Source organism: Podarcis tiliguerta (genome assembly GCF_965153285.1).
Source record: "Podarcis tiliguerta genome assembly, chromosome: 1".
NCBI classification, from domain to species: Eukaryota; Metazoa; Chordata; class Lepidosauria; order Squamata; family Lacertidae; genus Podarcis; species Podarcis tiliguerta.
Window position 1 is genome coordinate 133,737,628 of NC_139534.1, and position 14,835 is coordinate 133,752,462.

General features: G+C 46.1%; 1 protein-coding gene across 2 annotated transcripts; it reads left to right on the forward strand.

Moving 5' to 3' along the window:
• Positions 1–2,016: 2,016 nt before the first annotated feature.
• TMX1 (thioredoxin related transmembrane protein 1) lies at positions 2,017–13,712 on the forward strand. 2 transcript variants are annotated; one of them, XR_014510965.1, is made up of 9 exons: positions 2,025–2,265; positions 6,007–6,122; positions 7,784–7,829; positions 8,130–8,258; positions 8,933–8,978; positions 9,447–9,548; positions 9,652–9,721; positions 10,742–12,968; positions 13,087–13,712. XR_014510965.1 is itself a non-coding variant. In XM_083439705.1 (8 exons), exons 1-8 carry the CDS (start codon positions 2,084–2,086, stop codon positions 10,897–10,899), a joined length of 849 nt encoding a protein of 282 aa, XP_083295831.1. In that variant the 5' UTR covers positions 2,017–2,083; the 3' UTR covers positions 10,900–13,712. The 2 variants fall into 2 exon arrangements, 1 of the variants encoding a protein (XP_083295831.1); XM_083439705.1 differs by having other exon boundaries at positions 2,017–2,265; positions 10,742–13,712.
• The last annotated feature ends 1,123 nt before the right edge of the window (positions 13,713–14,835 follow it).

The following is a 14,835-nucleotide window of genomic DNA, read 5'->3' on the forward strand; positions in this document are numbered from 1 at the left end:
CTCCAGTCTTCTTGAGAAAAATAGATTCAGTTGGAAAAAAATCTGCAGCCCCAGGGTTGAAAAGAACAGGTAGTAGTGGTAAGTATTCACTTTCAAAAAGAGATTCAAATTCCCATTCAGGGAATTAAAAAAATGAAATATTAATGACCATTAAGACTTAAACAAGCATCAGGACAGCAGTTAACAGAGATTGACAATCTTTTATGAATCTTGCGATGATGTAGGAATTTTGAAATTAATGCAAAATAAACACGAGTGAACCTCCTTCCAGGATCTCAGGGTCCTCAGTAGGTCTGCCCGAGGTTAATGAGCTGCCGAAAGTGGTGTTAGCTACTCTGATAGTCGGACAGACAAAGAAGCAAGTTGTTTTTGACTGCAATCCAACTGTGTTTCAGTGTCAAGTTTGAGTGACACATAAAGGGGCAGCCTCTGGCCCCAGACCTCACTTCATGCGGCCCCCACCACTGGGACCTCCCAAGATGCCCCACCAGAGAGCCTCGTTCTTTGTGGCTATTAACCCCACCCCACGCTTTCTTTTCGAACAATTTGAAGAAAGTAGCAGTTTGGTTGATAAAAGTAAATGGGTGCATTGGTGGGGTGCATTTAACCCCCTTCTTCCTTTGGTGCCTCCCTCTCTTGCCCACCCACACGGCTGGAAACACTTTTTGAAAAAGAAAGATCTTACAGCTTTTTGAAATGCTAGTTTTAATGTATGTATGTGCTGGGGGGGGGGCGTGTTAAGATTTTGAGTTCCTGGTGGCCCCAAAATACGAATGAATGTAATTATTGCATTGTATATATAATGTGTGTGTGTGTGTGCGCGCGCGCGCGTATACATATATATATATATATACACACACACTGGTACCATGGTTCTCAAACAACTTGGTTCTCAAACAACTTGGAACCCAAACACTGCAAACCCGGAAGTAAGTGTTCTGGTTTGCGAACTTTTTTCGGAAGCTGAACATGCTCCGTTTTGAGTGTTACGCTTCCAATTTGAGTGTTACACTGAGGTCTGTCTGTTTTTGCTAGCTATTTTGCGTTTTTGTGCCTTTTTTGTGACTGTGTGGAACCCAGATAAGCTACTGATTGATTGATTGATTGATTGTGTGGCTGCAGTACATTGTTTATTGTTTTCATTTTATGAATCAATGGTCTCGTTAGATAGTAAAAGTCATGTTAAATTGCTTTTTTAGGGGTTTTTTTTTTAAGTCTGGAACGGATTAATCCATTTTGCATTCCTTTCTATGGGAAACCGCGCCTTGGTTTTGGAACACTTTGGTTTTGGAGCAGACTTCCGGAACTGATTAAGTTTGAGAACCAAGGTACTGTATTATTTTTTATTAAATTTCTATACCGCCCTTCCTCCCAATATCACAGGGGGGTCTGCAACATGACACCCCGGAATACATCATGTAATGTTATCATCTGTCGCAGTCTTTCTCAACTTTGGGTTCCCAACTGTTGTTGAACTACAACTCCCATCATCCCTAGCTAGCAAGGCCAGAGCTCAGGGATGATGGGAGTTGTAGTCCAACAACATCTCAGGACCCAAGGTTGAGAAACATTTTGGGAGTCATTTCGGACTCACAGCTGTCCATGGAGGCGCAGGTTAATTCTGTGTCCAGCCAGATGGGCGGGCTATAAACAATAAATTATTTTATTATTATTATTATCATCATCATCATCATCACTGATCTCTCGGTTCCATTCCCGGTCTCTTTCCCCTCGCCTAAGGCGACCCAAAGCGAATCGCCGCTTACATAAAATGCAACGTCACGCGATAAGAATCGCTGAGTCATCCTAACGGGACCGAGGCTTCTTCTGCCCAGCCAGGAGGGGCGGGGCAGGCCTCTGTCCCAGCCAGCCATTGGCTCGCCGCGGAGGCGCAGTCGCCCAATCGCCGTCCCCCTTCGGGGCCTGGGCGGAGCCACGTCCGACCCACCTCCTCCCGCCCGCAGGGGAGAAACGCAGCGCATGCGCAGGCCAGCTCCCTCCCGCGCCCCTTGACGCCGCCCGTTTTTCCCGGCATGCCGCGGGGCCGCCTTCCCTTGTGACATGCGCGGTGGAGAGGGCCAAGATGGCGGCTCCCGGCGGCTTCCCGTTCTCCTCAGCGCCGCCGCCTCGCCGCCTCCTCCTCCTCTTCCTCCTGCTGCTCCTCTTCCTGGCGGCGGGGCCCGCGCGGGCGGGAAGGAGCCGCGTGAGGGCGCTGAGCGACGGGTCGTGGAGGGACCTCCTGCAGGGAGAGTGGATGGTCGAGTTGTGAGTCCGAGGGGAGGGAAGGGGCGCTCTGTGCATGCTCAGGGGGCCCCTCCCCGAGGGGAAAGAGGGACGCCCTTCTCATATCCCTGTTGTTATTGTGATTATTTGGTTAAATAAATCTTCCTTGCCAAATTATTTTCATTAGTTTTCAAAAAATATATACACATGCATACACACACACTCTCAATTTTCCCCAAAAATTGTGTAAATTATTATTATTATAATATATATATATATATATTAATAATAATAATTTACACAATTTTTGGGAAAAATATACACACACACACACACATACAGTGGTACCTCAGGTTACCTACGCTTCAGGTTAAGAACTTTGCTTCAGGATGAGAACAGAAATCGTGCTCTGGCGGCGCAGCAGCAGCCGGAGGCCCCATTAGCTAAAGTGGTGCTTCAGGTTAAGAACAGTTTCAGGTTAACAACGGACCTCCAGAACGAATTAAGTACTTAACCCGAGGTACCACTGTGTGTGTGTGTGTGTGTGTGTGTGTGTGTGTGTGTATATATATATATACACACACACACACTATATATATATATATATATATTTGCTTTCGTAGATTTTCACTATATATATATATATATATAAAGGTAAAGGTACCCCTACCCGTTCTGGCCAGTCTTGTCAGACTCTAGGGTTGTGCGCCCATCTCACTTAAGAGGCCCGGAGCCAGCGCTGTCCGGAGACACTTCCGGGTCACGGGGCCAGCGTGACTAAGCTGCTCTGGCAAGCCAGCACCAGCGCAGCACACGGAAACGGCGTTTACCTTCCCACTATAAAGCGGTACCTATTTATCTACTTGCACTTAGGGGTGCTTTCAAACTGGTAGGTGGGCAGGAGCTGGGACCGAAAGACGGGAGCTCACCCCGCCGCGGGGATTCGAACCGCCGACCTTTCGATCAGCAAGCCCTAGGCGCTGAGGCTTTACCCACAGCGCCACCCGTGTGCCATATATATATATATAATTTTTATTTATTTTCCATTTATATACATTCACATCATCATGATCCACTTTGCCGCCCTGGCTCTTTAGAACCTATTGACTTCCTTCCTTCCCTCCCGCCTCATGGCTATCAAAATTCACCTTTATATCACAGCATTTTGCACGTTTTCCAATTCTAATTGCACTCATTACAAAGTTACTCAAAATTTAAATAAATACAGAAAGGTACTTGAAAGATTATTGCAAGCAATTGACATCCCTAGAAGGGTTGTCTGAAGACTTGTAATGAGAAATTTTCTACCTTTCTATATTTATTTGCAAATTTATTTATTTGGCTTTTCAGATTAAAATTGTCACATATCCAATATAGAAACAAGATTCCAAAGAATCTCCTGGACTTCCCTCCTCCTCCCCCTCCCCTCTGTGGGTCCTTTGTTAATCATTTCCCCTTGTATCTTTTACGATAATCCATATCTTTTTTTCCCTCCATTGCGTCCAAAATTCAGCATTAAACCCCAAGTGTTATTCCAATCCTACTAACGATAGTTTTCCGAATTTTTAACAAGCCAAATTACAACAGATTGGATACAATTTCTCCCTGTTAAGTTGACTCCCTTCCCGCTCTCCACAGTCATGTTGTGCTCCTTCTGTCCTATTTATAAAGTTCCCCCACGGCTCTTCATCCAAGGATCACGGGGCGTTTTGCAGCATGGAAACACAGGAAGGGATACTAGCAGGAAACACTAATCCCCAAAGGAGAGAGAGGAGCTTGTCTGTGACTAGATGGCGCGTCCCTCTTAGGGGCTCCTTGGAAGCACCTTCACTTCTCTTTCTGAGGCACAGCTGCACCATGAGCAGGCAGAAAAAAACCCCTGCAACAGGGCAAAACTCTTAATATGGTAGCTGACACGCAACAAGCACACGAGCCACTTCCTCAAATGCACAAAGATTGCAAAAGTTGCAAAGAGTTTTCAGTGAGTTACTGAAACAGCTTTGCCCTTTTTAAAATCTGCAGTTGCCCAGCAGCTACTTTGGTTGATTTTATGATGTTTTTATTTATTTATATATCTACTTGATTTCTATATCTCCCTTCATCTAAGGAGCACAGGGTGGTTTGCAGTATGAAAGCACAAAAATACGTAACATGTTAACAAACAGAGCAATACCCCCCTCTCCAGGGTTTAAAATGCCACAAATTGTTTAAGTAGCCGAAGACTGGGGAGAAGAGGAATGTTTTTGCCTTGTCACCCGAAGGTCATCAGGTGACTTACATTAAAGAAAAATACATACACGAACATAGTGATATAGGAGGGGGAACTGATAGTCTGCTGTTGCCCAACTTAGAGCATTTTGAACAACTTCATTCTTGCTGCTAGAGCCGGATGTGAACCAAGGAAACTCCCCCTCCCCCCTTACTTCGTTATATACACACTTTCACCGTTCATTATCCTTAATCATAAAGCCAGGCTTCAGTGACATAATGAGCATATTAAAAAATTGTCCAGTAGCACCTTAGACACCAACTAAGTTTGTTCTAAAAAGTGATGACAAACCTAGACAGCATCTTGCCAACAAAGGTCTGTATAGTTTAAGCTATGGTTTTCCCAGTAGTGATGTATGAAAGTGAGAGCTGAACCTTAAAGAAGGCTGATCGCCAAAGAATTGATGCTTTTGAATGATGGTGCTGGAGGAGACTCTGGAGGGTCCCATGGACTGTAAGAAGATCCAACCTCTCCATTCTGAAGGAAATCAGCCCTGGGTGCTCACTGGAAGGACAGATCCTGAAGCTGAGGCTCCAAGACTTTGGCCACCTCATGAGAAGAGAAGACTCCCTGGAAAAGACCCTGATGTTGGGAAAGATGGAGGGCACAAGGAGAAGGGGACGACAGAGGACGAGATGGTGGGACAGTGTTCTCGAAGCTACCAGCATGAGTTTGACCAAACTGTGGGAGGCAGTGGAAGACAGGAGGTCCTGGCGTGCTCTGGTCCAGGGGGTCACAAAGAGTCGGACACAACTAAACGACTAAAGAACAAGGTGCTACTGGACAATTTTTTAATTTTTGTATTTATTTGGACTGCTTCAAGACCAACATGGATACCTACCTGAATCTAGAATAATGAGCATATGCAGCTGCATTACATTGCTAAGAGGAGAATCTGGTGTCAGCTCTGGAGAGCAAGTAGCTCTTGCAGGATCGTAGGCAGGACAAGGTCTTTTGCAGCCTGACGTCCTTTTAGCTGAGTCAGGGAATGTTGGCACTGCTCTCTCCTCTCCCACCTAGCTATGAACTCATCTCATCGTCTAAGGATAGGTTCTGAGGCCTTGCAAGCCCCCCACCCTGCTCCCGGTTCTTTCCTGTGAACCCTTATTGGGAGAGTGCAGAGAGGGAAGCATTTGCCTCCCAAAGGAGAGCCGCTGGATCATGTCACTGGCAGTGGACCATGTAGGAGGCTGACTCCAAATCCTTTCTTAACCATGAACTCATAAAACAGTATTGAACAAAAGAGCATATCTTGCGTTGTGAGCGGCTGCAATACATTTTTTTGTAAGTAGTTTTCTCTTAAATTGTGCTTTTAGTACTCTATAGACATGGCATGGATGGTGAATGTGTTTCAGGGAACTGGATCTTAAAAATATATTATAAAAGGCGATGGTTTTGTGGAAAGGAAACGTTCCAGAAAAGTGGTGTAAAGCTGCATAATCGTTAGCAGCAGGGCAAAAGGAGGATTTGTGTTTTCTCACGCAGTAGTTGCTTACGTAAGTTTTCTTTTCTAGTTATGCTCCGTGGTGCCCTGCCTGTCAGAACTTACAGCCAGAATGGGAGAGCTTTGCTGAATGGGGGGAGGATCTCGAAATTAACATTGCAAAAGTGGATGTGACAGAGCAGCCAGGTAAGGTTTACTTCTGTCATAGGGGAAATAGTTTACCGTATATGTTTGTAATTCATTCTCTTATTAAAGCATTCACCTTGTAGGTCAAAAGGAATTGCACACAGGTGAGTGAGGTGCTCTGACCTCCTCTGTCTCAACACAGAAACCAAATCCATCCTCTGTGCCACCACAGTAATACAATGGACTTCTGGATAATAGTAATAATTTTTTTATTATTTATACCCTGCCCATCTGGCTGTGTTTCCCCAGCCACTCTGGGCTTACAGGATATATAAAGCATAGTAAAACATCAGGCATTAAAAACTTCCCGAAACAGGGCTGCCTTTAGATGTCTTCTACAAGTTCCGTAGTTCTTTATCTCCTTGACATCTGAAGGGAGACCCCAGCACGTTACACAGGACTTCAAGGCCCCCAGTCCATGACAGGCTAGTTAGTAACTTCTGAGAGTTCGTTTTACAAGGATGTTCTAACTTGTTCAGATACAGTAGGTTGCATTTGAGTAGATGCATGTACCACACACCTGTGTTGATTAGACTAAACCAGGCATAGGCAAACTCTGGCCCTCCAGATGTTTGGGACTACAATTCCCATCATCCCTAGCTAACAGGATCAGTGGTCAGGGATGATGGGAATTGTAGTCCCAAACACCTGGAGGGCCGGAATTTGCCTATGCCCGGGCTAAATTTTACTTTGAACACTATTAATGATGCAAAGCAGTAGCTCTGAGGTGTGTCCTGGGAAGCCTGTGCTGCTTTAGGAGGTTTAGGGGAGTCTGCCATGAGAATATGAGAAATAGCAGTGCTTCACTTTGAAGGAGGGATATGCTCTTGGTTTGAGTCAAGAGGTTTGTCCATCACTCAGTACAGGCTGTCCACTCCCTGAAGTCCTCTCCAAGGTATACAAGTTCTATAGGTAGCAAGACATTTGCAAAGGAGAGCATGCGTAAAACTGAAGTAATTATAGTCAAATGGCATGCTCCATATATATTAACATGGATAACAGTGTACACCACCTTTTAAAAATATTTTTAAAATTAATTTTCACAATTAAACATTATCATCACATCATCATAAAAGAAAAAACCACACAAAATAGAAAATAAAACATTTTCACACCATAATGAATTCATATTTTGGGATTACTTAGATCCCTCGACTTCCCCCCACTCCCTCCCTTGGTTCTTTTGTGTTGTCTTAATTTATACATGTCAATGATTTCCTTAACTTTAATTGTTTCTGAATTTAAACATTCTCTTTAATATTACAAGTGTTTTTTAAAAACCTGCTACTGTATTAACTAACAGTACACCACCTTAATTATGTCCTGCTAGCATGCATACGTGCGTGTGTGTGTGTTGCTGCTGCAAAAATATTCCAGTCACTATTCAAGATGAATAGCTTTTGTAGAGCAAGGCCTGTCAATTTGGGGTCCGAGTATTGGTCATATGTTACGTGGGGTTGGAGAGTTGATTGCTACATGAGTATCTTATGCGAGTTGTAGAAGGCTTAAGAGTACACAGTCCAAGGGTTACACAAAATATGTGCAATTTGGGGAAATAAGACTTAACAAGCCTTTAGCAGCCACGCATATTGACAGCATAGAAAAAACCCTTACTTCTAACAAACGTTTAGCTCTGATTTTCCTTCTGGATCTTTCTGCAGGACTGAGTGGACGGTTTATCATAACAGCGCTCCCCACCATCTACCAGTAAGTACTCTAATGAAATGTGACAGGTTTTTTTATTGGGGGTGGTGGGAGTCCTTAGTTCTTCATTCCTCACCCCCAGTTCTAATTGGAACAATAATACTGGACTTCAGCTCTCTCTGTCTTCTTTGGGCGGGGGCGGGGGGGGGGGAGAGACTGCCAGAATCATTGGGGAATAAAGCTGACAATGAGTTCTTGTCTTTGTACCAACGCTCAGCCTTAGCATATGAGTCCAGCAGTCTTCTCCATAGTTTCACATATGTGGAATTTTTGAGATACTGACAGGACTCTTCCTTTGATCAGCTGTAAAGATGGTGAATTCAGACGATACCAAGGCCCACGGACTAAAACGGATTTCATCAATTTCATCAGCGACCAGGAGTGGAAGTCCACTGAGCCCATTTCTTCATGGTTTGGTCCATCTTCCTTCCTGTAAGTGACAATTAAAGTCTCTTTCTCCTCCCTAATAGGCTTCTGCAAAAATCAATAAATAAATGCAAATGACTGAATTTTCTCTTAAGATCATTTCTTTTAAATATTCAGTCACCTTGAAAATTGCTGGAGGGTCTTGGTAGACTACTTAATAAACTTACTTATTTCAGCATTGATAGTGTGGTCAAACCAGTATCACCTTGTGGAAATTGCAGGTCAGCCTAGGCCAGGCTGCTTAAAGAGGCTTCTTTAAGCTGCTAACTTTCCCAGCAAAAATTACCCTTCTCCATAACCATATTATGAAAATCATGTGCTCTAGACTAGGGCCTTTTTTACAGCCTATTTAATCAATCTGGTCTTGGTCAAAAGCCTCCTTTGTGTGAGGAGAAGAAAGATTGATGGTGGAGCCAAGGAAACCATGTCCAGAGGAGGTTACAGAATGTTAAAAAGTGAATTTTGAGACGAGAAGGATGCTGCAGTTGTGCCACACGCACACTTTCTCTAGCAAACATCCAGCATCAGAATCCCAAGTATGGCAGAGAAAACATCAGGCATTCCGAACAAAGGTTTCATTAGTGCCCCAACGGGAGTGAACAACACTTGGAGTTTTGTTGCCTTCTTTGATTGCAGAAAAGGCCTTCGTTTTATCTCTTCTGCTTTTTGTTTTTTGGCAGGATGAGCAGCATGTCTGCCTTGTTCCAGCTATCTATGTGGATCAGGGTAGGTGTGTGTTTCAAATCTCCCTTTGAGCCAAAGACACTTGAGTGTCTACCTTGGTGACCCAGGGGTTGCCAGTATAGCTCCTGTGAGCACAACTGCCACCTTGAGGAGGTCTTCCCCTGCTGCCCATCAAGTCTCTGGGCCCTCCTCCCCTTTTACTGGCCCCTTGCTTATGAACCGGTGAGGGAGGTTATCCTTTCTTTCCTAGAAAAGTGCATAGACCTGAAGGAGGAAGTTGGAAGAGACACACTCTTTCCACTTCCTCATTCACCTCTCTGTGCTCAAGAGTAGTTCTGCTGGGTCTGTCTTATACCCAGGTCCCTTGGAAAGGTGTGCAATTTCTATCTTTCTGGGGTTTTTGTGGGTGGGAGGGGGATATGTGATCAGAGGGGGTGGCATGAGCTCAAAAATTCATACACACCAAAGGTTTGGTGACCCTCTGCCCTAACCAGCTTCCTTCTCTTGTAGAACTGCCACAACTATTTCACGGAAAACCTTGGCATCCCAGCCTGGGGATCCTATGCCATTTTTGCATTTGCAACGTTGTTTTCGGGACTCCTTTTGGGGCTTGTAAGTAGATGTTTTCGTATGTCTTGGAAACTTTGACAGTCACATCTCACTTCACACACGAAGCAATAATACAGTGTTAAAACAAAGAATTTTTCTTTTCCAGATAATGGTATTTCTGGCAGACTGTATTTGCCCTTCCAAAAAGCACAGACCGCTGCAGCACCATTATCAAAGTAAGCCCTATTGCGTGTCTTGAGTTGCAAACTGAGGTTGGACGGCAACTCCTGTCATCCCTGACTAAGGATGATGCAAGTTGTAGTCCCAGAACATCCGGGGATCTGAAGAACAGCAGCAGAGAGCAAGGACCCAAAAGCTGATGCTCCATAGCACAGGAAATACTGTATCCCAGGTAGAAACAGGTAGAAGAAGCAACTAGGGGGCGCCCCCCTGAGCCCATCAGAAGGCTTAGAGAAGCCAGAAGCTTCTGGACTCAGGCTTACTCACATTCTCAGAGCTGAAGCCAATTCTCATTTGGCAGGCCCAGTCTCCCGTCTTGGAGCACAGTAGCGCAAGTTGACAAAGGTGCTCCCGACTGATGAGCTCATCCCAGTTACCGAGAAAGAACATTTCAGAGGTCTAAGCGAAAGAACCCTTTTCTTGATAGTGGCCTTACTCAAACACACCCCATGATCCAAATACACAGCATGAGAATCATAGTTACAAAATGGATGTAATAATTGCTGCTGGATAATGGCTTGGTTCCTTAGTTGCCCTGTGCCAATGGCCAGGGCTGGAATCAGTAGGTGGACATTTGAGGCAAGCAGATTTTGGCTGAGCTGTTTGGAGAAACTGCCTCATAGTTTAGAGCTGTGGGACAAACAATGGAAGATCAGAGACAGCCTCAGGAGCTGGTGGGCTGTCCTTCCATGGACGTGTCTAGGCATTCATTTGTCTGGGACACTAGTTTCACTCTGCCAAGGCTTGTAGAATGGTTTCAAAGCTTTTAAAGTGCTCCAAAAACAAAAAGAAAGCGACCTCAATGCTTCTTTTTATGTCTGTGATTAATTTTAGTGCATTTTGCTTAAGGTTGCTGGTAAAAAGACAGGTCCATTAATGAAACAGAAATTCCTGGTGTTTCTTTGTGGTTTTGAAAAATGGAAGTCCCAGTACTTGGGCAAAGCTCCAAGCTTGGATCCCCTGTAGGCCTGAGCAGGTCATCTTTGCCCAGAGGTAAAAGTATATTTTCTTTTCAGAAAAGCCACCGGAGGCTACTCAGCTCTTGCAAAAAGCGGGTGAAGGACTGGAGGAAGGTGATCTTTCCGATGCCGAGGTGGAGCCCAGAGAACCACCGAATGCACTGAGGCAGCGTACTGCAAACCCCGTTGCCCGCGCTGGAGCAGAGCAGTCGTAGCTACTAATTCCAGCTGGCTCCCTTTCTGGATTTCCTGAGTTACTACTTGACATTCAAAGCGGAGGGAGAGGGAGTCCTCCTTTTCCTCTCCTTCAAGAGAACAGACATGGAGCAGTTTGAAGTGCGGGAAGGGGGAATGTGCAACCACATTTTGATTTAGCCAGTCTTTGATAAAGTTTGATATGTGAAGCAATGGAGGTGGCAGCCTTGGGCTGGGCCGGGCAGTGCAGAAGGGCAAGTTACACACACGGCTTTCTGTTGGTATCCACATGAGTTGTTTCTGATGGCCAGCCTGCAGTGCTGGAGGAAGTTTCCCTGAACTGTCCCCGATGAGGCTTCTCTGTGTACGCATTCCTTCCTCGTCATGCAGAGGCAGTCCGGGAAGAGGAGTCTTCAGACGTGCCGTCTGCTCTCCTCCTCCAGTGCTAACAAGAGGGTAGTCCTCTCAAAGTAGCTCCGCTCTTCAGAATGCAAAAAAGGAATCTGCAGCTGTGTCTGAAACAGGCCTCTGAAATAAGCAGGGAGATTCGAAGGATGTAGCTAATTTCGCATGCTCAGGAAGGGGCCTCCTCTTTGGGCCGGCGTCTCTTGGCCAGCTGCCCCCAGCACAACCACCGAGGGGTGCTGCCAAAGCCGTTTATTGATGACCTGGGTGGGGTCTGCTCTCCAACCGGGAAGGAGCCCCAAACCCTCTGGGCACCCCAAAAACAGTCCTTTGTCCCCCAGCCTAACGTAACATTGGTTGTCTTGGCTTGTTAGTTTTGGCCCTCTGCTTGGCCTCTGGGTGTTTTATGTGACCGTCCCCCCACCCCCTTGTTCCTCCTGCTTTTATAACCCATGAAGGAGTTGGGAGATGCCGTGTCCCAAACTTTGTTGACTTTGAGGCTAAAGGATGCGAATCGTATGCAAGGGGGAAAGGCAGGTTGTGAAGTCAGCTGTTTGGTCACCTTCTAACTTGTTCTTGCAAACTAATACTTGTAAGTAGATTGCAAAATTAAGGATGGGAACTCTAGCAGGTTTTTCTGAGGGCTTTGCTCAGTCCTTGATTTCTCTGCCCCGGTGCCTTTTTTCTATCTCTATCCTCAACTGAAAGTTTATTACTCCTCACAGTATTCTAGAAGAGGCTTTGACTCTTTGAGCAGCTTCCTGTGGCAGACCACAAAGGCCAGTGACACTGTGAATGCAGTTAGCATTTCTATGTCTCTCTCTTCCTCTTCGGCCACTTGCTCTTTTTCTACAGCGCACACCATTCTCCTCTTGAAGGCTTTCCACCTTGGGGCCAGCAGCTTGCTTTCTGCCCTTTTAAGTACAGCCTGAGTGTATTTACTTCCTCATTGTTTTCTCACAGAGCAGACTAAAGGCATTTCATGCTCAAGATTAGGCGGCTTTTAGCCATCCCAGGCAGTTTTTCCTTATAGGTGTTTCGTTTTATCTAGATGAACACATGAAAGCTCTGTGCTCGGCTCTAGTCGGCTTCTAAAAAACCTGAGGCATCTCTCCCAAATCTTAGGGTGCATGGTGCTTGTAAAGGACCAACGATGCATTTGGGAAACATTGAGACCGGCTTACAGCCGCTCTGTTTAGCCAGGTCCTGCCTGTCTCTGAAAGTGGCTTGCCATTGCCTCCAACTCCCTTTAGAGCCTTGAACCCGGCACTTGGTCATGGCCTGATATAAGGTGGGCTGCAACCTCAGTACCATTCAAATATATGGTGAAACGATTGAGAGCTTGGGTTTCCAAATGTGTGTTTCGGCTGAAGGTGCTCGTTCCCAGGTCAGCCAAGGCTGGTTCTTTAGAGTAATGCTGTTTTTAAACCTTTTAAAGCTTTCAGTAAGTTCCACTTTCAGTGGGCCTTGGACTGCCCCAGTTCCTAGTTGTCTGCCTTGGATCTCCGGCTTCATGCCGTGTTCAAGAAGCCCTCTGCCCCGTTGTTGCTGTTGTTGTTTTCCTTTTGCGTTGTGTTTTCATGCATTAAAAATATGGCAGGCTTTGGGGGGGGGGGAGATAAGGTTTTCAGAGTCAGTTCCTGGTCAGTAAGCAACCCTCTTCCCCACTCCTGTATCCCCAGAGGTATCCAGCCTTGGCCCACCTGGGGCCTTCCGGGTGTTTTGAACTCCCATCATCCCCCGCCAGCACTGCTTTGATGGCAGGGGATGATAAGAGTCCAAAACACTGAGGTGGGCCCCAGGTGGGCAGTTGGGGAGGGCAGATGGAGGCATCGGCAGGTGTGGGCGCCTGCTTGCTTCTCCTTTGCCACAGAAGACGTCTCAGTTGCATCCCATAACATTTCTCTGCCTGAACCACAACTTTTGAAGCCCTAGTTGGTGTGGGAGATTTTTTTAAAAAATATATATTTTAAACTGTTGGCACATTGCCCCCGAGAGGGAAAGTGCAAAGAAGGAGGTCATTCCATTTGCAGCCTGCCATTGGCTTGAGGAAGGACATTCCTGGTTTCTGACTTAAACAAACAGCGCTCCTTGGGGGGGACAGTTGCACCCGCCTCCTTTTCCCCCTGGCGCAGTCGTGGCCAAGGCAGCTGACCTGAATGCATTCCAGCTCTGAAGAACGAGGGGGCCTTTCCTGACGCGACCAGGCAGCACTCCGAAAGGCAGCTTGCAGAAACTAGGTTTAGGTCTGAGTTACTGCAGAAGTGACTTTGGACACGAAAGACTAGTTCATGACCCAAGGCGCAGTAACTGAAGCATGTTTGCTGTTCTCAGTTGTTGAGTGAATGTTGTCTTTGCAGTTGACTAGATGCCTCGGTCCTACCTGGGAAGTCGTTTCCAAGTAATAAAATAACAGACATGTAGGAAACTTGTAACTGTACCTTGTGGTCTTTGGGGGTGGCTGCCAGAGTCTCCCTCCGAGGCGTCTCAAATGAACTGGAGCAGCTCGAAAATGGTGTATCTCCCCCTGCCCCAAAACCTAATAATTAACAGTAGACATATGGCGTTTATACTTTTCCTTCAAGGTGCTCAAGGTGGCATACGTGATACTCCCCATTTTATTCCCACAGCAATCCTGGGAGTTAGGCTAGGCTGAGAGACGCAGTGGCTGGCCGAAGGTCACTGAGTGAGCTTCATGTCCAAGTGGGGAACCCTGGTCTCTATCAGGTCTTAGTCTGACACTCTCTTAACTGCTGCACCACTCAGTTTTGCATGCATGTGTTTGTTTTTGCACAGCAGAGGGAACGGGTGGCGCTGTGCTCTAAACCACTGAGCCTCATGGGCTTGCTGATAGGAGAGTCAGCGGTTTGAATCCGCATGACAGGGTGAGCTCCCGTTGCTCTGTCCCAGCTTCTGCCAACCTAGCAGTTCAAAAGCCCACCAGTGTGACTAGATAAATAGGTACCACTGCGGCAGGAAATTAATCAGCATTTCCGTGCACTCTGTCATTCGTCACGGTGTCCCATTGCTGCAGAAGCGGTTTAGTCCTGCTGGCGACATGACCCGGAAAAGCTGCCTATGGACAAACACCGGCTCCCTCAGCCCGAAAGGCAAGTTGAGGGCTGCACCCCATAGTTGAATTAGACTGAATTTAACAATCCAGGGGTCTGTTACCCTTTTTTTGCACACCTCTCTAAATGAATGACACAAGTGACTTAAATCCTTGAAAAGTTAGGGAACTTCCTGGATGATGTTCATCCCCCAACATTCTGGAGCTCACGCCTTTTATCATAGAATTGTAGAGTTGGAAGGGATCCTAAGGGTCATCTAGTCCAACCCCGTGCACCCCTCTGATTTCCCAAACTCATTTGTCTTCTTGCTAGCAGTGTGTGTAAAAAGAGTAAAATAGCTGGACGAGTTGAATAAATGTGAGTACCAGCATTAGCAGAGACATGCTTTAAGGGCCCAGATTAAAATACTGCCTCTCGTTTTGCCGTTGAATCTGCCCTGCCCCATTTTTAAACGGAAGCCCACGCACACGCGAGTGGAGC